Here is a 22,967-nt window from a genome sequence, read left to right on the forward strand (position 1 = left end):
AAAAATCACACTAAACATCAGTGCGTACAATGACATATGAAGACACAGGTCTACCCGCCAAGAAACATGGAGATGTATTTAATGGAGTGCTGGGTAGCGTGAAAGACATTACAGTGAAGCAAACTAACATTTCTGAAAGCACGACTCGTACCTTATGGTATCGGACCAAAGGTCGAGGCTGACTTGGACACTTTAGTCAAGAACAAAGTCCTGGAGCCCATCAGTATGGGTGAATGGGCAACACTCATCGTACGAAGGATGGTGGAATCAGGATATGTGGAGACTTTAATTACACAGTTAACCCTGTGTTGTCCGCTGAGCAGTATCTTCTACCACACGTCATTGACCTTTTCCGGGTTTAGCTGGGGGTCAAAGTTCAGCAAAATCAACCTCTGTCAAGCCTACTTGCAGATGTATGTGGATGAAAAGTCAAAGGAGTACCATGCTACCTTAATGACATCCTCGTTACTGGAAAGGACGAAGAGGACCAGCTCCTGAACTTGGATGTGACCTTACAGAGACTTAAGGACTATGGACTGCGAGTTTGTAAGGACAAATGTGCATTCTTCTAATCATTGGTTGAATACCTCGGACACGTCATCGATGCCACGGGCCTTCACAGGCCTCCGTCCAAGGTCAAGGCTATCTTGGACGCCCCAGCTCCACAGAACATGAGCAAACTACCTTTTTTTCCTGGGGTTACTGATTTTCAACGGACGCTTTCTCCCAAACTTAGCAACAAAGCTGAAGCTGCTGCATCAGTTGCTTTGTCAGGACAAAACATGGAAATCAACAGAACAATGTGAGGAAGCATTTTTGGAAACCAAGGAAACTCCTAAAATCTGAGCCACTAACGCACTTTGAACCGTCATTGCCCATCCAACTACCTTGTGATGCTAGTCCATATGGTGTAGGTGCAGTCGTGTACCATATCATGCCTTCCGGTGTAGAGATACCGACCAATTTCTCATCATGGACATTACATTTACATTTACATTTAAGTCATTTAGCAGACGCTCTTATCCAGAGCGACTTACAAATTGGTGCATTCACCTTATGACATCCAGTGGAACAGTCACTTTACAATAGTGCATCTAAATCTTAAGGGGGGGGGGTGAGAGGGATTACTTATCCTATCCTAGGTATTCCTTAAAGAGGTGGGGTTTCAGGTGTCTCCGGAAGGTGGTGATTGACTCCGCTGTCCTGGCGTCGTGAGGGAGTTTGTTCCACCATTGGGGGGCCAGAGCAGCGAACAGTTTTGACTGGGCTGAGCGGGAGCTGTACTTCCTCAGTGGTAGGGAGGCGAGCAGGCCAGAGGTTGATGAACGCAGTGCCCTTGTTTGGGTGTAGGGCCTGATCAGAGCCTGGAGGTACTGAGGTGCCGTTCCCCTCACAGCTCCGTAGGCAAGCACCATGGTCTTGTAGCGGATGCGAGCTTCAACTGGAAGCCAGTGGAGAGAACGGAGGAGCGGGGTGACGTGAGAGAACTTGGGAAGGTTGAACACCAGACGGGCTGCGGCGTTCTGGATGAGTTGAAGGGGTTTAATGGCACAGGCAGGGAGCCCAGCCAACAGCGAGTTGCAGTAATCCAGACGGGAGATGACAAGTGCCTGGATTAGGACCTGCACCGCTTCCTGTGTGAGGCAGGGTCGTACTCTGCGGATGTTGTAGAGCATGAACCTACAGGAACGGGCGACCGCCTTGATGTTGGTTGAGAATGACAGGGTGTTGTCCAGGATCACGCCAAGGTTCTTAGCACTCTGGGAGGAGGACACAATGGAGTTGTCAACCGTGATGGCGAGATCATGGAACGGGCAGTCCTTCCCCGGGAGGAAGAGCAGCTCCGTCTTGCCGAGGTTCAGCTTGAGGTGGTGATCCGTCATCCACACTGATATGTCTGCCAGACATGAAGAGATGCGATTCGCCACCTGGTCATCAGAAGGGGGAAAGGAGAAGATTAATTGTGTGTCGTCTGCATAGCAATGATAGGAGAGACCATGTGAGGTTATGACAGAGCCAAGTGACTTGGTGTATAGCGAGAATAGGAGAGGGCCTAGAACAGAGCCCTGGGGGACACCAGTGGTGAGAGCGCGTGGTGAGGAGACAGATTCTTGCCACGCCACCTGGTAGGAGCGACCTGTCAGGTAGGACGCAATCCAAGCGTGGGCCGCGCCGGAGATGCCCAACTCGGAGAGGGTGGAGAGGAGGATCTGATGGTTCACAGTATCGAAGGCAGCCGATAGATCTAGAAGGATGAGAGCAGAGGAGAGAGAGTTAGCTTTAGCAGTGCGGAGCGCCTCCGTGATACAGAGGAGAGCAGTCTCAGTTGAATGACTAGTCTTGAAACCTGACTGATTTGGATCAAGAAGGTAATTCAGAGAGAGATAGCGGGAGAGCTGGCCAAGGATGGCACGTTCAAGAGTTTTGGAGAGAAAAGAAAGAAGGGATACTGGTCTGTAATTGTTGACATCGGAGGGATCGAGTGTAGGTTTTTTCAGAAGGGGTGCAACTCTCGCTCTCTTGAAGACGGAGGGGACGTAGCCAGCGGTCAGGGATGAGTTGATGAGCGAGGTGAGGTAAGGGAGAAGGTCTCCGGAAATGGTCTGGAGAAGAGAGGAGGGGATAGGGTCAAGCGGGCAGGTTGTTGGGCGGCCGGCCTTCACAAGACGCGAGATTTCATCTGGAGAGAGAGGGGAGAAAGAGGTCAGAGCACAGGGTAGGGCAGTGTGAGCAGAACCAGCGGTGTCGTTTGACTTAGCAAACGAGGATCGGATGTCGTCGACCTTCTTTTCAAAATGGTTGACGAAGTCATCTGCAGAGAGGGAGGAGGGGGAGGAGGATTCAGGAGGGAGGAGAAGGTGGCAAAGAGCTTCCTAGGGTTAGAGGCAGATGCTTGGAATTTAGAGTGGTAGAAAGTGGCTTTAGCAGCAGAGACAGAGGAGGAAAATGTAGAGAGGAGGGAGTGAAAGGATGCCAGGTCCGCAGGGAGGCGAGTTTTCCTCCATTTCCGCTCGGCTGCCCGGAGCCCTGTTCTGTGAGCTCGCAATGAGTCATCGAGCCACGGAGCGGGAGGGAGGACCGAGCCGGCCTGGAGGATAGGGGACATAGAGAGTCAAAGGATGCAGAGAGGGAGGAGAGGAGGGTTGAGGAGGCAGAGTCAGGAGATAGGTTGGAGAAGGTTTGAGCAGAGGGAAGAGATGATAGGATGGAAGAGGAGAGAGTAGCGGGGGAGAGAGAGCGAAGGTTGGGACGGCGCGATACCATCCAGTAGGGGCAGTGTGGGAGGTGTTGGATGAGAGCGAGAGGGAAAAGGATACAAGGTAGTGGTCGGAGACTTGGAGGGGAGTTGCAGTGAGGTTAGTGGAAGAACAGCATCTAGTAAAGATGAGGTCGAGCGTATTGCCTGCCTTGTGAGTAGGGGGAAGGTGAGAGGGTGAGGTCAAAAGAGGAGAGGAGTGGAAAGAAGGAGGCAGAGAGGAATGAGTCAAAGGTAGACGTGGGGAGGTTAAAGTCGCCCAGAACTGTGAGAGGTGAGCCGTCCTCAGGAAAGGAGCTTATCAAGGCATCAAGCTCATTGATGAACTCTCCGAGGGAACCTGGAGGGCGATAAATGATAAGGATGTTAAGCTTGAAAGGGCTGGTAACTGTGACAGCATGGAATTCAAAGGAGGCGATAGACAGATGGGTAAGGGGAGAAAGAGAGAATGACCACTTGGGAGAGATGAGGATCCCGGTGCCACCACCCCGCTGACCAGAAGCTCTCGGGGTGTGCGAGAACACGTGGGCGGACGAAGAGAGAGCAGTAGGAGTAGCAGTGTTGTCTGTGGTGATCCATGTTTCCGTCAGTGCCAAGAAGTCGAGGGACTGGAGGGAGGCATAGGCTGAGATGAACTCTGCCTTGTTGACCGCAGATCGGCAGTTCCAGAGGCTACCGGAGACCTGGAACTCCACGTGGGTCGTGCGCGCTGGGACCACCAGAGTAGGGTGGCCGCAGCCACGCGGTGTGGAGCGTTTGTATGGTCTGTGCAGAGAGGAGAGAACAGGGATAGACAGACACATAGTTGACAGGCTACAGAAGAGGCTACGCTAATGCAAAGGAGATTGGAATGACAAGTGGACTACACGTCTCGAATGTTCAGAAAGTTAAGCTTACGTAGCAAGAATCTTATTGACTAAAATGATTAAAATATACAGTACTGCTGAAGTAGGCTAGCTGGCAGTGGGTGCGTTGTTGACACTACACTAATCAAGTCGTTCCGTTGAGTGTAATATTTTCTGCAGTGCTGCTATTCGGGGGCTAGCTGGCTAGCTAGCAGTGTTGTTTACGTTACGTTGCGTTAAAATAACGACAATAGCTGGCTAGCTAACCTAGAAAATCGCTCTAGACTACACAATTATCTTTGATACAAAGACGGCTATGTAGCTAGCTATGTAGCAAGCTACGATCAAACAAATCAAACCGTTGTACTGTAATGAAATGAAATGAAAATGTGATACTACCTGTGAATGCGACCGGGTTGTGCTGTTGGCTAGCTAGCAGAGTCTCCTACGTTAAGGACGACAAATAGCTGGATAGCTAACCTCGGTAAATTAAGATAATCACTCCAAGAATACACACTCTAAACTACACAATTATCTTGGATACGAAGACAGCAAAGACAGCTATGTAGCTAGCTATGTAGCTAGCTAACACTACACTAATCAAGTGTTCAGTTGAGTGTAATAGTTTCTCCAGTGCAGCTAATCAGTGGACGTTAGCTAGCTGGCTGGCTAGTGAAGACTGCGTTAGGACGGCGAAATACGATAATTACGCAATTATCTTTGATACAAAGACGGCTATGTAGCTAGCTAAGAAGAAATTGCTAAGATTAGACAAATCAAACCGTTGTGCTATAATGAAATGTAATGAAATGTAATGAAAAAGTTATACTACCTGCGGGAGCGAAGTGCCGATGCGACCACTCGCTCCAAACCGGAAGTTTTTGTTACAAAGGAAAAAGTAACTAAGCACAGACAGATCGGAAAGTCCTAGACGTTGTTTTTGTAGTGCGTAAAATTTGCCAGTATCTGTACGGGAGGATGTTCATCCTTTTTCCAGATCATCGTCTGCTGACAAGCATAATATATAATATAATAATATATGCCATTTAGCAGACGCTTTTATCCAAAGCGACTTACAGTCATGTGTGCATACATTCTACGTATCTTTGGACTGCATACTGTGATTCCGTCACTTGCTGCAAGCAGGATGCAAAGTTCCTCATGTCAGAAGGTTCCCAATATACCTCAACTTGCACCTCTTTATCAGTGGGATTGGCCGGAGGAGGCATGGTAACGCATACACTGTTTCTTGTGGTTGTGGATGTACATAGCAAGTGTCCAGAGGTTTCCATCGTAAGGTCTGCTACTGTCGGTTCGGATTGCCACTCCAACTCGTTAGTGACAATGGTCCGCAGCTTGTGCCACAAGAAATGGCCACGTTGCTAAAGGTGAAAGGCGTACAGCACATCAGATCCCAGCAGATTTCCCCGTGGGGCTCACAGTCACCTTCTCAGGACTCTTGTTCATAATGGGGAAAATGAATGTAAGAGGAGATGTACATTAAGGTTAAACCTTTCGCACCTCCTTACTTACCTTAGTTGTATGAGCAAAGCATCATGGAAATTATGTGTGTAGATGGTTGAATTCTTGGGAGAGAGAGTTTTGAGTAAAAACATTTTTTATTATGTATGCACACATGACTGTAAGTCGCTTTGGATAAAAGCGTCTGCTAAATGGCATATATTATTATTATATTATTATATTATTTATTGAGTCTGGGAACCCACAACACAATAAACACTCAAACAAGCAAAAACATGGTTAAACATCAATTAAACACACAACACCAAATCTTCCTCTACAGTAACTGAACACAACAGCCTCTGAATACCCCATATACTCATAAACAGCCCAATGCTATTAACCATTTTGTAATAGGCGAACTCAAACCTCAGTCTCGCTGCCAACATCCCCTCCAGCAATCCCACCACATCCACAGACCCATGTCTCCGAATACTGTTCTTTCGTGTCTTCCAAATTGCTAATTTAACTGCCCCTGACACAAAGTCAAGCAAGAGAACTATTCCCCTTTGACTAAAATCAAATCAAATCAAATCAAATCAAATTTATTTATATAGCCCTTCGTACATCAGCTGATATCTCAAAGTGCTGTACAGAAACCCAGCCTAAAACCCCAAACAGCAAACAATGCAGGTGTAAACCTGTACTTTGGCCCAAATATAAACAATTGGGAAGAGAAAACTTCTCCCAGAGCTGAGAACCAACTAGTGATCAGGTCAATCATCCCAACCAACCTGGGACACTCTAATAATAGATGTGCCAGAGTTTCAGACTCAGCACAGAATGAAAACCCAAATCAAATCGAATTTTATTTGTCACATACACATGGTTAGCAGATGTTAATGCGAGTGGAGCAAAATGCTTGTGCGTCTAGTTCCGACAATGCAGTAATAACCAACAAGTAATCTAGCTAACAATTACAAAACTACTACCTTATAGACACAATTGTAAGGGGATAAAGAATATGTACATAAAGATATATGAATGAGTGATGGTACAGAGCGGCATCGGCAAGATACAGTAGATGGTATCGAGTACAGTATATACATATGAGATGAGTATGTAAACAAAGTGGCATAGTTTAAAGTGGCTAGTGATACATGTATTACATAAGGATGCAGTAGATGATATAGAGTACAGTATATACATATACATATGAGATGAATAATGTAGGGTATGTAAACATTATATTAGGTAGCATTGTTTAAAGTGGCTAGTGATATATTTGACATCATTTCCCATCAATTCCCATTATTAAAGTGGCTGGAGTTGAGTCAGTGTTTTGGCAGCAGCCACTCATTGTTAGTGGTGGCTGTTTAACAGTCTGATGGCCTTGAGATAGAAGCTGTTTTTCAGTCTCTCGGCCCAGCTTTGATGCACCTGTACTGACCTCGCCTTCTGGATGATAGCGGGGTGAACAGGCAGTGGCTCGGGTGGTTGTTGTCCTTGATGATCTTTATGGCCTTCCTGTGACATCGGGTGGTGTAGGTGTCCTGGAGGGCAGGTAGTTTGCCCCCGGTGACGCGTTGTGCAGACCTCACTACCCTCTGGAGAGCCTTACGGTTGTAGGCGGAGCAGTTGCCATACCAGGCGGTGATACAGCCCGACAGGATGCTCTCGATTGTGCATCTGTAGAAGTTTGTGAGTGCTTTTGGTGACAAGCCGAATTTCTTCAGCCTCCTGAGGTTGAAGAGGTGCTGCTGCGCCTTCTTCACGATGCTGTCTGTGTGGGTGGACCAATTCAGTTTGTCTGTGATGTGTACGCCGAGGAACTTAAAACTTACTACCCTCTCCACTACTGTTCCATCGATGTGGATAGGGGGGTGTTCCCTCTGCTGTTTCCTGAAGTCCACAATAATCTCCTTAGTTTTGTTGACGTTGTGTGTGAGGTTATTTTCCTGACACCACACTCCGAGGGCCCTCACCTCCTCCCTGTAGGTAGGCCGTCTCGTCGTTGTTGGTAATCAAGCCTACCACTGTTGTGTCGTCCGCAAACTTGATGATTGAGTTGGAGGCGTGCGTGGCCACGCATTCGTGGGTGAACAGGGAGTACAGGAGAGGGCTCAGAACGCACCCTTGTGGGGCCCCAGTGTTGATGATCAGCGGGGTGGAGATGTTGTTGCCTACACTCACCACCTGGGGACCTAGCTTCAGTTACCTTAGCTTTCTTGGGAACAGGAACAATGGTGTCCCTCTTGAAGCATGTGGGAACAACAGACTGGGATAGGGATTGATTGAATATGTCCGTAAACACACCAGCCAGCTGGTCTGCGCATGCTCTGAGGGCGCGGCTGGGGATGCCGTCTGGGCCTGCAGCCTTGCGAGGGTTGACACGTTTAAATGTTTTTCCTCACGTCGGCTGCAGTGAAGGAGAGTCCGCATGTTTTAGTTGCGGGCCGTGTCAGTGGCACTGTATTGTCCTCAAACCGGGCAAAAAAGTTATTTAGTCTGCCTGGGAGCAAGACATCCTGGTCCGTGACGGGGCTGGTTTTCTTTTTGTAATCCGTGATTGTCTGTAGACCTTGCCACATACCTCTTGTGTCTGAGCCGTTGAATTGAGATTCTACTTTGTCTCTATACTGACGCTTAGCTTGTTTGATTGCCTTGCGGAGGGAATAGTTACACTGTTTGCCCTTGCCCTGATTAAAAGCAGTGGTTCGCGCTTTCAGTTTCACGCGAATGCTGCCATCAATCCATGGTTTCTGGTTTGGGAATGTTTTAATCGTTGCTATGGGAACGACATCTTCAACGCACGTTCTAATGAACTCGCTCACCGAATCAGCGTATTCGTCAATGTTGTTGTCTGACGCAATACGGAACATATCCCAGTCCACGTAATGGAAGCTGTCTTGGAGTGTGGAATCAGATTGGTCGGACCAGCGTTGAACAGACCTCAGCGTGGGAGCTTCTTGTTTTAGTTTCTATCTGTAGGCAGGGATCAACAAAATGGAGTCGTGGTCAGCTTTTCCGAAAGGAGAGTGGGGCAGGGCCTTATATGCGTCGCGGAAGTTGGAATAGCAATGATCCAAGGTTTTTCCAGCCCTGGTTGCGCAATCGATATGCTGATAAAATTTAGGGAGTCTTGTTTTCAGATTAGCCTTGTTAAAATCCCCAGCAACAATGAATGCAGCCTCCGGATATATGGATTCCAGTTTGCAAAGAGTCAAATAAAGTTCGTTCAGAGCCATCGATGTGTTTGCTTGGGGGGGAATATATACGGCTGTGATTATAATCGAAGAGAATTCCCTTGGTAGATAATGCGGTCGACATTTGATTGTGAGGAATTCTAAATCAGGTGAACAGAAGGACTTGAGTTCCTGTATGTTGGTGTGGCAACACCACGTCACGTTAACCATGAAGCATACGCCCCCGCCCCTCTTCTTACCAGAAAGATGTTTGTTTCTGTCGGCGCGATGCGTGGAGAAACCAGCTGACTGCACCGACTCCGATAGCGTCTCTCCAGTGAGCCATGTTTCCGTGAAGCAAAGAACGTTACAGTCTCTGATGTCCCTCTGGAATGCTACCCTTGCTCGGATTTCATCAACCTTGTTGTCAAGAGACTGGACATTGGCGAGGAGAATGCTAGGGAGTGGTGCACGATGTGCCCGTCTCCGGAGTCTGACCAGAAGACCGCTTCGTTTTCCCCTTTTACGAAGTCGTTTTTTGGGGTCACCGGCTGGGATCCATTCCGTTGTCCTGGGTGAAAGGCAGAACACAGGATCCGCTTCGCGAAAGTCATATTCTTGGTCGTACTGATGGTGAGTTGACGCTGCTCTTATGTTCAGTAGTTCTTCTCGACTGTCTGTAATGAAACCTAAGATGACCTGGGGTACCAATGTAAGAAATAACACGTAAAAAATAAAAAATAAACTGCATAGTTTCCTAGGAACGCGAAGCGAGGCGGACATCTCTGTCGGCGCCGGAAGTACCCCTCCCCAACAGTAGGATCCAGGTGTAGCAGATGAATATTGGTGGCTATAGCTCCATGTATTATCCTCAATTGGAGGTCAGCTGTCCTCTTATCAATAGGTAGTTTAAATGAAGACCGCCAACAGCCTTTTGGGGAGACACCTGGACCAAACACACCTGCCCACCTCATAGATTTGACCCCTTCCAGGGTAGAAGCACGGGACACTTTTACCCATTATGTACATGGCCTTCTTTCCCACTGCTTTGAACTCCTCCATCTCCAGGATATTGAAGGAAAGCAGCATCCCCACGTCCTCTTCTAATGCCCCTGCAGCAGCACTAACATTCAGCACAGGGAACACATAATCCAGACCCTCCGTCCACCGATGAGAATTGTAAGTATCAGTCACATACTGCCAATGAACTACTAGCAAAGAATTGCAGGCCTCAGCTATGACCATCCTCAGTAGCCGAGATGATTGGATCCCTGCTCTTTCTCCCAGCTCTTCCAACGATCTGCTCCTGCTCCGTATCAGATGACCCAGCTTGGTACACCCCACACCTAACAGGCATGAACGTAGGCTGGCTGAACCCATAGCACAGGACTGGATGACAGTGTTATTAAAAAATAGGCTCTTCATAAAGCCACATCCCTGGTGGGGTGCCGGCCTTACGGGACATGTCGAAAACTCTCCAAGCCTGCATAATAGACTCATAGAATGTAGTCAGGCCAGACAAATCACCCCCTCTAGCTTTAAGAAGAAAGGGTGCTTGTCTAAACCCAAACAGCCCACTTTCCTCATCAATGTGTAGGCTGAGTCGACCCAGCTCGAACCATCACTGTACAACAGTCCCTAAGCTGCTTGAAGCCTGAATGCCATGATCCTAGAAGAAATGTCCACCAGGCCTTGCCAACCTTCGTGGCAGGAACAGGGCTGCAACCTTAATCAAATGTTGTCCAGACCAGAAAAAAATGACAAGGGTCCTCTGAAGCTCTTGTATCAGACCCCACAGTGGCTCTAAAATCATTAGTCTGTGCCACAGGGTAGAGGTAGCTAGGTTATTGGATGCCAGCACCCCTCCCCTATAAGACAGCTGGGGTAGCATCCCATTTACACCCAGACAATCTCGCACCCACCTTCTCCACCACACACTTCAAGTTCTTTTTTTGAAAGACCTCAGAGCCTAGAAAGAAAGAAAAAAGTCTTCATGCCGCCTCTGCCCCACTGAAGCCCCCCGGCTAACCGTGGAGCGGACCCTATCTGAAAATGACCTGTCCACAGCAATTCACTCTTTTCCCAATTAACTCTAGACGAGGAGGCCCCCTCATACACCTTTAAAGCGTTTGAGAGAACCTTAAAGTCCTCACCCCCTGTAATTAAAAATGTCATGTCATCGGCATACGCAGACAGTGCTATCGTGGGACCCTTCATAACCCCTGGCGCAGAGAAACCAGTAAGCCTTGCTCTTAAAAATTAATCATTGGTTCAATTGCCAGACAATATAACTGTCCTGAAATTGGGCATACCTGCCTAATACCCCTTTGGATGGGGATGCGGCAGCTCAAACCACCCCCCATCTCCCCCAGACATGAGGCCCCATCATACAGTAAGCTTATCCGAGACAAGAAAAACATCCCCAAACCCAAAAGCTTTCATTGTTTTGAACAAGTACAGGTGGTCCACATGGTCAAAAACCTTCTCCTGATCCAAAGAAAGCAAACCCACATTCACATCAAACAGTTTACAAATGTCTAAAACATCTCTTATTAGAAACAAGTCATCAACAACAGAGCAGTCAGGTACACAGTAAGACTGGTCTTTGTGGACCAACAGCCCCAGATACTCTTTCGACCTGTTTGAGAGACACTTAGATATAATTGTATATTCTGTACACAGCAATGCAACAGGTCGGCAGTTTTTTAAAACAGCCAAATCCCCCCCTTTTTTGGCAACAATGAAAACACAGCACATTGACAGCATACAGGAAGAAAACCCTCATGAAAAGATTCACACACCACTTCATAAAAATCCCGCCCAATAGAACCTCAAAGGTTCTTATAGAAATCAGATGGTAAACCATCGATGCCAGGGGCTCGGCCTGACGAGAGCTGCATAACTGCAGTGGACAGCTCCTGCAGAGTAATGTCAGAGTCCAAAGCAACTCTCTGCTCATGTAACAACTCTTCAGTCCATGTAACAACTCTTCAGTCCATGTAACAACTCTTCAGTCCATGTAACAACTCTCTGCTCATGTAACAACTCTTCAGTCCATGTAACAACTCTTCAGTCCATGTAACAACTCTTCAGTCCATGTAACAACTCTTCAGTCCATGTAACAACTCTTCAGCACACAGAGGATCACAATCCTCTGACTTATAGATGGCAGAGTAGAAATCTACGGCATGTTGGCGCATCTCACCGTCATCCGTGGTCACCTTGCCAACAGGGAGACGAAGGCAGACCATCTGTTTGCGTTGCAATGACGACAGTGCTAGTGGTTAAAAGAAAAGTGCTAGCAGCATCCCTATCCTTGAGGGTAGCAAAGTGAGACCTAATCAAGACACCCTTCACTCGTTCATGTAAAAACGACCTCAGTTCATGTCTCTTGTCCTGTAAGTTCATAATTAGTCCGGGGTCATTCTGAGTGAGCAACTTCAATTCAATAGATTTTATGTCCTGTTCAAGGGCCCTGGTAGTCTCTTTAGCTTCAATGCTTGACAGAGCAGTATAATGTTGACAAAACACACATATTTGGGCTTTCCCAACCTCCCACCATTGTCTCAAGGACTCAAAATTCAATGTAATAACCCTCCATTTTTCCCAAAACAACAAACACATTTCACAAGACTTGTCATCATGTAATTACTTAACATGAAAATACCAATAAGGTGATTACCTTTGTGGACAGGACAATATCTACAGTAACAATATGGTGATAAAAAAAACCCACAGGAGTAATGTCACACCTTACAACCCTACCACAGTACTGCTCAGATACAATCTGTCTAACCTTGCTGCACTGACACGACCTTGATTAACTTTTAGCCATGTGTACTGCCTAACTTTTGTATGTCTTACTCTCCACACATCAGAAAGCTCAAACTCAGTTAGTAGACCAGACAGACAAATTGCTGACCGCTGGTGAGGTTCTTCAGCAGTGCGATCAACAGTAAAATTCTACAGTACAGTTCCAGTCCCCCCCCCTAAAACCATACCCCCCCCCCCCCCCCCCCCTTGGTCACACTGTCTTAAGGTTTTCTTTATTTGATCAAATACAGCAATACGCTCTGTAACCTCATTAGGGGCATAAACATAAAACATTTGAAAAATCACTGTTGTAGATACCACAGTCAAAATTGCCATCCTAGCAATGAAATTAGTACCATGCCTGAGTATATGCTGCCCCTCCCACCACATACCACCGTCAGCCCCATTAGCCTCATCACTATGTGTCTCCTGTAGAAAAACTACATTAAGCCTTTTCTGTTTTATTACTTCTAATACACAAACCCTCTTATTCCTGTCCCTTCCCTCATTCATATTGAGAGAACCTACCCTTAGTACCAACATATGAAAATAAAAAGGAACTGTAACACCACAGCTGACCTCACAAACTTATCAACAACAACAAAAAATCTGGCAATTTGACAGGTTCCCCAAAAGTCTGGTCCAGGAACCCATTTACCTCATCTACATTGTAAATTGAGTCGTTGCCAGCTTCTATCATATCAGCAGGGATATCAGAAATGTCCAATCACTTCTCCTGATCCTCCTCAACTGAGGCCACAGACCCCTGACTCCTCTCTGCCACATCCCTCTCCATTATGAGCAATGAGGTACAGGAGGAGGTTCAGGCTAGTTTCCCAGGCAGTGGAGTAGATGCCGGTACGAGTGATAGGGTGCAAGAAAACTAACTCCAGACACCACTCGTACTCGCTCATACAATTCCCAGCATGCACCAAACACTCCCAGCATGCAGAGAGAGAGAGAGAGAGAGCACTCCCCTTCCAATACTAGCAAGAATAAGAGTAGTCACCGGGACAAGTGAGCTCTCACAGTTTGTGTGTGTTTTTAATTGTCCGTGGTTTCCGTGTTTGAACATGCTTGTGTTTGTTTTTCCACACCTTTCCTTTAGACACACACAGACACAACCCAGGTAGCACATAATGTTCTGAGAATCATATTTTGAGCTTGGTAAGAGCATGGTTGTCCTATGCTTTTTTTCTGGGAATGGTGCAGGATAGTTGCTTGGCTTTGGAACATTCTGAGAAAATCTTAGAAAATGGTCAACAACAAAACATAATCTTGGTATTTCATTACTTTAACAGAACGTTTCCTAAAAGTTCAAACATGGATACATTTAATTTGACAAATTAACTTTCTCCAACTGGTCTGACATTGGGAATGTTCTCAAATAGTTCAGAACATTTTAAGAAACAACATTCTTCTGTGGAATTTCAGTACTTCAAGCATAACATTTCCCACAGGTTTTCCTCATGGTTCTATTAGTACCCACAAGTTCCAGGGTACTAAATGTGCTAGCTGGGAATTATGATACACTCAGAGACACACACAAACTCACATGCACACACACTTCTGTGTTTTTTATGTTTATGCTTGGGAATCAGAGAACACTCCAAACGTTATTCATATTCATTACAGGCTTCAAGTGATCCTGTATGAACTCTCTCCTTTCCTCCATACCTCCCCTCCTTTTCTCGTTATTTCCCAGCCCTCCATCCTGGAACCGCTCCTCTCGTCTTCTCAATTCACAAAGGCTCTTTTCTTCTTTCTTCCACTCCTTTTTCTCTCTTCTGTCTCTCCTCTCACCTGCCTCCTCTAACAGATGTAGGATCTTAATTTGAGAATTTCCCTGCACGGCAGGAAATGCAAACTTGTAGTGTATTCACAGTTTAGAAAGGCTTTTTAAGTTTGTAATTTCCACTTTGTCAAGGACAAAATATGGACTTGATTTTCCCTAATGGAAAATGTATCAACCCCTACAAAACAAATGCCAATTAATTATAATCTTCATAATAATTCACATTTCCTGTTGCTGCATGATTATTTTCCTGCTGTAGCAAACTGGATCAAATTAAGGTCCTACATACTGTATGTACCAGTAACCTGGACCTGAGAGCATATGGTGTAGCGCCTCTCAGTGTGTTAGCTTAGCAAGCCTTTATCCCTGAACCTTCTCATCAAACGCGGTCAGGTCACAGTCGAGCATGGTCAGTCCACGGTTAAATCCAGTCTTTGTGTGGTGGAAAGCGTTTGTTCTGACAGCATGAAGAAGGTGTACAGCCTGGTCAACTTGAACAAAACCAAGGAACAGAAGGCAGTTCAGTCCATCTGTATCAAGGTATCTCTGTTGTAGTCTATATTATCTGTAGTTCTGTCAATCTTTATCAAGGTATCTCTGTTGTAGTCTATATTATCTGTAGTTCTGTCAATCTTTATCAAGGTATCTCTGTTCTAGACTCTGTCACTGGTTTCTTTATTACAGTCAATCTGTATCAAGGCACACTAAATGACCAAAAGTATGTGGACACCTACTTGTCAAACATCTCATTCCAAAATCATGGGCATTACAATGGAGTTGGTCCACCCTTTGCTGCTATAACCTTCTGGGAAGGCTTTCCACTAGATGTTGGAACATTGCTGCGGAACTTTGATTCAGCAACAAGAGTATTAGTGAAGTCGGGCACTGATGTTGGGCGATTAGGACTGGCTTGCAGTCGGCGTTCCAATTCATCCCAAAGGTGTTCGATGTGGTTGAGGTCAGGGCTCTATGCAGGCCAGTCAAGTTCTTCCACACTGATCTCGACAAATTATTTCTGTATGGACCTTGCTTTGTGTACGGGGGCATTGTCATGCTGAAACAGGAAAGGGCTTTCACCAAATTGTTGCCACAAATTTAGAAGCACATAATCATCTAGAATGTCATTGTATACTGTAGCATTAAGATTTCCCTTCACTGGAACTAAGGGGCCTAGCCAGAACCATAAAAAACAGCCCCAGACCATTATTCCTCTTCCACCAATCTTAACAGTTGGCACTTTTCATTGTGGCAAGTAGCAGTCTTCTGGCATTTGCCAATCCCAGATTCGTCCGTCGGACTGCCAGATGGTGAAGTGTGATTCATCCACTGAATGCGTTTCCACTGCTCCAGAGTCCAATGGCGGCAAGCTTTACACTACTCCATCCGACACTTGGTATTGCGCATGTTGATCTTAGGCTTTTGTGCGGCTGCTCGGCCATGGAAACCCCTTTCATTAAGCTCCCGAAGAAAAGTTATTGTGCTGAAGTTGCTTACAGAGGCAGTTTGTAACTCGATAGTGAGTGTTGCAACCCAGGACAGATGATTTTTACACGCTACGTGATTCAGCACTCGTTGGTCCCATTCTATGAGCTTGTGAGGCCTACCACCTCGCGGCTGAGCCGTTGTTGCTCCAAGAGTTTCCACTTGACAATAACAGCACTTACAGTTGACCGGGGCATCTCTAGCAGGGCAGAATAACATCACTTACAGTTGACCGGGGCAGCTCTAGCAGGGCAGAATAACAGCACTTACAGTTGACCGGGGCAGCTCTAGCAGGGCAGAATAACAGCACTTACAGTTGACCGGGGAAGCTCAAGCAGGGCAGACATTTGATGAACTGACTTGTTGGAAAGGTGACATGCTATGACGGTGCCACATTGAAAGTTACTGAGCTCTCCAGTAAGGCCATTCTACTGCAAATGTTTGTCTATGGAGATTGCATTGCTGTGGGCTCGATGTTATACACCTGTCAGCAACAGGTGTGGCTGAAATAGAAACGTATTCAGACACCTTGAACTTTTCCACATTTTGTTACGTTACAGCCTTATTCTAAAATTGATTAAATTGTTTTTTACTCTCATCAATCTACACACGATACCCCATAATGACAATGCAAAAACTGTTTTTTAGAATTTTTTGCAAATGCATAAAAATAAAGAAACGGAAATATCACATTTACACAAGTATTTAGACCCTTTACTCAGTACTTTGATGAAGCACCTTTGGCGGCAGTTACAGCCTTGAGTCTTCTTTTGTATGACGCTACAAGCCTGGCACACCTGAATTTGGGGAGTTTCTCCCTTTCTTCCCTGAAGATTCTCTTAAGCTCTGTCAGGATGGATCGGGAGCATCGCTGCACAGCTATTTTAGGTGTCTCCAGAGATGTTCAACCTCTGTTCAAAGGACATTCAGAGACTTGTCCTGAAGCCACTCCTTAGTTGTCTTGGCAGTGTGCTTAGGGTCGTTGTCTTGTTGGAAGGTGAACCTTCGCCCCAGTTTGAGGTCCTGAGCACTCTGAGGAAGGGTTTTCAACAAGGATCTCTGTTCTACTCTCTGGTATCTCTAGTTCAGTCAATCTGTATCAAGGTATCTGCATCCTCACCAGGTTGAATTACTTCTACCTCTCTGTGGGGAAGGTACCTCTGCTGTATGTGATTTAGTTATTTGAGAGTGGATTAGTTGCATCCAGAGTGTGGATCCAAATTTCTCCTGGCCCATAGAGTACATTCAAGGTAAGGAAACACATAAGTAATTTCATAATTTGCGGTGAACTACACTTGTAAATCAGAGCCTTTAATTAAATAACATGTATCTGTCCGTCCATCTTTAATCACAGTGGCTCAGATCATCCCTCTCTTGGGACTGTGTCGTCATTCAGTTAACTCGTGCTCTCTTGTGATTTGAGGCCATTCAGTTCGGTATCCTTCCTTGTGTGTGAAAGATCAAGCAGCAGTTTGAGTTCTGAGTATACTCAGCTATGCACCTTTTCTCAGGGGAAAGGCTACTAGTGTTATAAACATGTGTGGGTTTATGTAGTCCTTTGAATAAGATCAGCTCATTTAAGTGCCGGCAGTATTTACCTTTCTGTTCAATGTCAGTGAGTGTATTCTGATTCAACAGCCGCAGTATCTACGTAGGAAGAGAGCATTATGGGTCTGGTTAGTACAGTCGTGGCCAAAAGTTTTGAGAATGACACAAATATTAATTTCCACAAAGTTTGCTGTCTCAGTGTCTTTAGATATTTTTGTCAGATGTTACTATGGAATACTGAAGTATAATTACAAGCATTTCATACGTGTCAAAGACTTTTATTGACAATTACATGAAGTTGATGCAAAGAGTTAATATTGGCAGTTGACCCTTCTTTTTCAAGACCTCTGCAATCCTCCCTGGCATACTGTCAATTAACTTCTGGGCCACATCCTGACTGATGGCACCACATTCTTGCATAATCAATGCTTGGAATTTGTCAGAATTTGTGGGGTTTTGTTTGTCCACCCGCCTCTTGAGGATTGACCACAAGTTCTCAATGGGATTAAGGTCTGGGGAGTTTCCTGGCCATGGACCCAAAATATTGATGTTTTGTTCCCCGGCAACTTAGTTATCACATTTGCCTTATGGCAAGGTGCTCCATCATGCTGGAAAAGGCATTGTTCGTCACCAAACTGTTCCTGGATGGTTGGGAGAAGTTGCTCTCAGAGGATGTGTTGGTACCATTCTTTATTCATGGCTGTGTTCTAGTCAAAATTGTGAGTGAGCCCACTCCCTTGGCTGAGAAGCAACCCCACACATGAATGGTCTCGGGATGCCTTACTGTTGGCATGACACAGGACTGATGGTAGCGCTCACCTTGTCTTTTCCGGACAAGCTTTTTTCCAAATGCCCCAAATGATCGGAAAGGGGATTCATCAGAGAAAATGACTTTACCCCAGTCCTCAGCAGTCAAATCCCTGTACCTTTTGCAGAATATCAGTCTGTTCCTGATGATTTTCCTGGAGTGAAGTGGCTTCTTTGCTGCCCTTCTTGACACCAGGCCATCATCCAAAAGTATTCACCTCACTGTGCATTCAGATGCACTCACACCTGCCTGCTGCCATTCCTGAGCAAGCTCTGTACTGGGGTTGCCCCAATCCCGCAGCTGAATCAACTTTAGGAGACGGTCCTGGCGCTTGCTGGACTTTCTTGGGCGCCCTGAATCATTTTTCACAACAATTGAACAGCTCTCCTTGAAGTTCTTGATAAATGGTTGATTTAGATGCAATCTTACTGGCAGCAATATCCTTGCCTGTGAAGCCCTTTTTGTGCAAAGCAATGATGACGGCACATGTTTCCTTGCAAGTAACCACGGTTGACAGAGGAAAAACAATGATTCCAAGCACCCCCTCCTTTTGAAGCTTCCAGTCTGTTATTCGATCTCAATCAGCATGACAGAGTAATCTCCAGCCTTGTCCTCGTCAACACTCACACCTGTGTTAACGAGAGAATCATGGACATGATGTCAGCTGGTCCTTCTGTGGCAGGGCTGAAATGCAGTGGAAATGTTTTTGGGGGATTCAGTTCATTTACATGGTAAAGAGGGACTTTGCAATTAATTGCAATTCATCACTCTTTATAACATTCTGAAGTATTTGCAAATTACCATCATACAAACTGAGGCAGCAGATTTTGACATTTTTTATTTGTGTTATTCTCAAAACTTTTGGCCATGACTGTACATAGGATCAGTGATTTCTACAGTCTTTCTACAGTTTGTACAGAGTTCTACCTCCGATATCCATCCCCTACCTTTCCCCAACAATGTTAACTCATCCTGTATGGTTTGTGTTCTTATCATTCTATAGCTGTTATTATTATTGTTTACAATGAGGTCTCACATGTTTCTATGTTTACACCACAGGCTGACCAGAAACAACCCCAAGCCCCTTCCCCAAGGCTCTACCTTCCTGTTGTATTCACACCTGAAGGGATCAGATAGGGCAGAGCTGCTGTAGGGATCTAGTGGAAGGGAATAGGGGCGGTTCAGGGTCAGGGCTGTTTTGTCATCAAATCAAAGTTTATTTGTCACGTGCGCCGAATAGAAAGGTGTAGACCTTACAGTGAAATGCTTACTTACAAGCTCTAACCAACGGTGCAATTTTTAAGTAAAAAATAGGTATTAGGTAAACAATAGATAAGTAAAGAGAAAAAAGGAAAATAACAGTGAAAACAACAGTAGCGAGGCTATATAGGGGGGTACTAGTACAGAGTCGATGTGCGGGGGCACCGGTTTGTCGGGCTACTTGAGGTAATATGTACATGTAGGTAGAGTTAAAGTGACTATGCATAGATGATAAACAGAGAGTAGCAGCAGGCGTCACTGCGGCGGGACACAATGCAAATAGTCCGGGTAGCCATTTGACTACCTGTTCAGGGGTCTTACGGCTGGAGGGTAAAAACTGTTAAGAAGCATTTTGGACCTAGACTTGGCGCTCCGGTACCGCTTGCCATGCGGTAGCAGAGAGAACAGTCTATGACTTGGGTGGCTGAGGTCATTGACAATTTTTAGGGCCTTCCTCTGACTCCGTCTGGTGTAGAGGTCCTGGATGGCAGGCAGCTTAGCTCCAGTGATGTACTGAGCCGTACGCACTACCCTCTGTAGTGCCGAGCAGTTGCTGTACCAGGCAGTGACGCAACCAGTCAGGTTGCTCTCAATGTTGCAGCTGTAAAACCTTTTGAGGATCTGAGGACCCATGCCAAATCTTTTCAGACTCCTGAGGGGAAATAGGAGAAGGTTAATGGGAAGGTGGTGCCCTGTGTGAGTTTGTTTGTGGACAAATGAGCTCTGTAGAAAACACTGGCCTCCTGTGGCAGCCCAGATGAGCCATCCCACATCTCAGTTCAGCTGCTCAGACAGGGCAGCAATACAGTACAAATACATGTAGGCTACAATCCAGTAAATAGCATACAAATGGTTTATAACTGAAATATCTCTGATTAGAGTTACACATTGGGCTTGTTTGACATTCTGTAACTCTCTATGTTCATCTCTCTCTGAGTGCTCACCATGCGCAAGGAATAGGACAGGACAGAAATGTGAGCTATTCATGTGAGAATCTCTCTTGAGGAAGTACAGTAATTTACCATGAGAAACTGCTTCTTAACCTGCGTTTACACAGGCAGCCCAATTCTGATATTTTTTTCATGAATTGGTCTTTTGACCAATCAGGTCAGCTCTGAAAAATATCTGATGTGAAAAGGTCTGATGTGATTGGTCAAAAAAAATTGGGCTGCCTGTATAAACGCAGTCATATTGACCCTCATTATAAACCATTAGAAAGACTGTGAGGTTAATTACCTTTAATGAGGCAACTCTTAACGAGGCAGCTCTTAACGAGGTAGTAAGTGGACAGTTTGATCCTGAGCAGCACATATGGCCTTTATGGGTCTTATGATCCACCCGTTAACCATTGGAGGGTGATTGAGGGTGATTCAGGCAGGGTATGTTTCTGATTTAAAAAATAAGTAGTATTGTGCAGCCCTCACCAAACGATACATTCTGGTGAAGGGAAAGGGTCTATGGGTAGAAATGGAAAGTGTCAACAAATCAGAAACAGACCCAGATTAGATGGGAAGGATGAAAACCAGCAGTGCTGCAAACCTCAAGGTTTGAATATCCCTGGGCTAGGGGAAGGGTGCTAACGGTAAAAGTGGAATGTGTCCTTGAGTGGGGGATCTGAAGTCAGCATTGTTGTAGAATTGGAATGTGGCCCGGTGTGGGGGATCTGAAGTCAGGAATTCAGCTCCACAGACTTCTGACTGACCTACGACCCTTATCAGCTAATCCTATTAAGAGCTGCCAACTCGGCTCCACTCGGACCCATAAGACAAGGGGTGTACCCACGGCCTAACACCAGTGTGTGGGTGTGCATGTGTGAGGGGGGATCAAGCCAGAAAACTATTCTGAGAGTATTAGACTGTGTGTGTGTGTGTGTGTGTGTGTGTGTGTGTGTGTGTGTGTGTGTGTGTGTGTGTGTGTGTGTGTGTGTGTGTGTGTGTGTGTGTGTGTGTGTGTGTGTGTGTGTGTGTGTGTGTGTGTGTGTGTGTGTGTGTGTGTGTGTGTGTGTGTGTGTTTGAGAGTGCAACCCAGGTCTCAGAGCATTTTGTATTATTCTGTATGTAAATCCGAGACACTCAATTTAGTATGACATGTTACGTTTCGTATGATATGTATTCATTTGTGGATGTCCATCACCCATTTTGTATGATATGTCACGAATTACAATTCATGTTATATGTTACAAATTTGAAAAACATACAATATGTTACAAATTTGAAAAACATATGATATGTTACGAATTCTAGCTAGATGGATAACATTAGCTCGGCTAGGGTTAGGAGTTAGGGTTAGGTTTAGGAGTTAGGTTAAAGGGTTAAGGTTTGGGGAAGGGTTAGCTAAAAGGGTTAAGGATAGGGGAAGAGTTAGCTAAAAGGGTTAAGGATAGGGGAAGAGTTAGCTAAAAGTGTTAAGGATAGAGTTATGGTTTGGTTTGGGGGTTAGCTAATAGGGTTAAGGATAGGGGAAGGGTTAGCTAAAAGGGTTAAGGTTAGGGGAAGGGTTAGCTAAAAGTGTTAAGGATAGGGGAAGGGTTAGCTAAAAGGGTTAAGGATAGGGGAAGGGTTAGCTAAAAGGGTTAAGTTTAGAGGAAGGGTTAAGGATAGGGGAAGGGTTAGCTAAAAGGGTTAAGGATAGAGGTTTGGTTTGGGGAAGGGTTAGCTAACATGGTAAATAGCTGCAAAGTAGCAAGTACTTGAAAAGTGCTAATTAGTTCAAATGTTGTCCGTGATGCGTTGCTAGACATTCACGTTATACTCCAGACCAACCACCCTACTTTAATTTTTTCCTTAAGTTACCATCTGTTTCATGTAACCATACCAAACGTAACATATAATACTAATTTGAGTATCCCGGAATTACATGTACTATGTTACGTTTAGTATATGAGACCAGGATGATGTGTGTGTGTCACTTTGGAATGGAGTATTAGGTAGAACAGAGCCCGGTGGGCGGGGAGTTTTAGGGAGAGTGGTGCACGACTTTAAAAAGAAGAGTCCTAGCACCTAACCTAACCAGACTATGCTACCAGGCTGGATGAGATTGCACTGGATTGGTCTAGGCTGTACCAAGTGGGAATACGAGGCAGAGACGGGGGCAGACTGGACTGAAACTGGCTTAACTGAACTAGGCTGAGTGGGTAAAAGAAGCATAGACTGTGTCAGAGGGAGCAGACAGCAGGCATGGCTAAGTGGGAACCCTCCACCAGCCCTGCCTTCCAACCACCACACTGGATGGTGAGACGGAGAGAGGGGGAGAGAAAAAAGGGGACTATGAAAAGAAAGAGACATGGATAAGGGAAAGAGAATGAAAGTGGGTTAGTGAGAGACGGTGAGTGTGTCATGAAGAGTGTGTTAGGGAGAGAGGGAAGGTGCGTGAGTGTGAGCTATTATGAGAGAGTGAGAGAACTATGTGAACCTCCTGAATCATCTGTGCCTCCTTTGTGTGTTTTGTTTCTTTATGTTGAGTAAAAGAAGGAGGTTTATATAATGCCTTGGACAATGCGGTGGATATAACCCTG

At 45.6% G+C, this 22,967-nt stretch overlaps 1 protein-coding gene across 5 annotated transcripts in view; it reads left to right on the forward strand.

Moving 5' to 3' along the window:
• LOC124035801 (putative adenosylhomocysteinase 3) overlaps positions 1–22,967 on the forward strand; it is a 46,458-nt gene that overhangs the window by 14,431 nt on the left and 9,060 nt on the right. Inside the window, exon 1 of one of the 5 annotated variants that reach the window (XM_046349586.1) lies at positions 22,475–22,683. The exons of 3 other annotated variants lie outside the window; for them this stretch is intronic. In XM_046349586.1, coding sequence (XP_046205542.1) covers positions 22,630–22,683 — 54 coding nt within the window. In that variant the 5' untranslated portion in view covers positions 22,475–22,629. Of the gene's footprint in view, positions 1–22,474; positions 22,778–22,967 lie in introns of those variants that run through there. One more of the 5 variants, XM_046349594.1, reaches the window with a different exon arrangement.

This window comes from Oncorhynchus gorbuscha, linkage group LG01 (assembly GCF_021184085.1).
Source record: "Oncorhynchus gorbuscha isolate QuinsamMale2020 ecotype Even-year linkage group LG01, OgorEven_v1.0, whole genome shotgun sequence".
Lineage (NCBI taxonomy): Eukaryota > Metazoa > Chordata > Actinopteri > Salmoniformes > Salmonidae > Oncorhynchus > Oncorhynchus gorbuscha.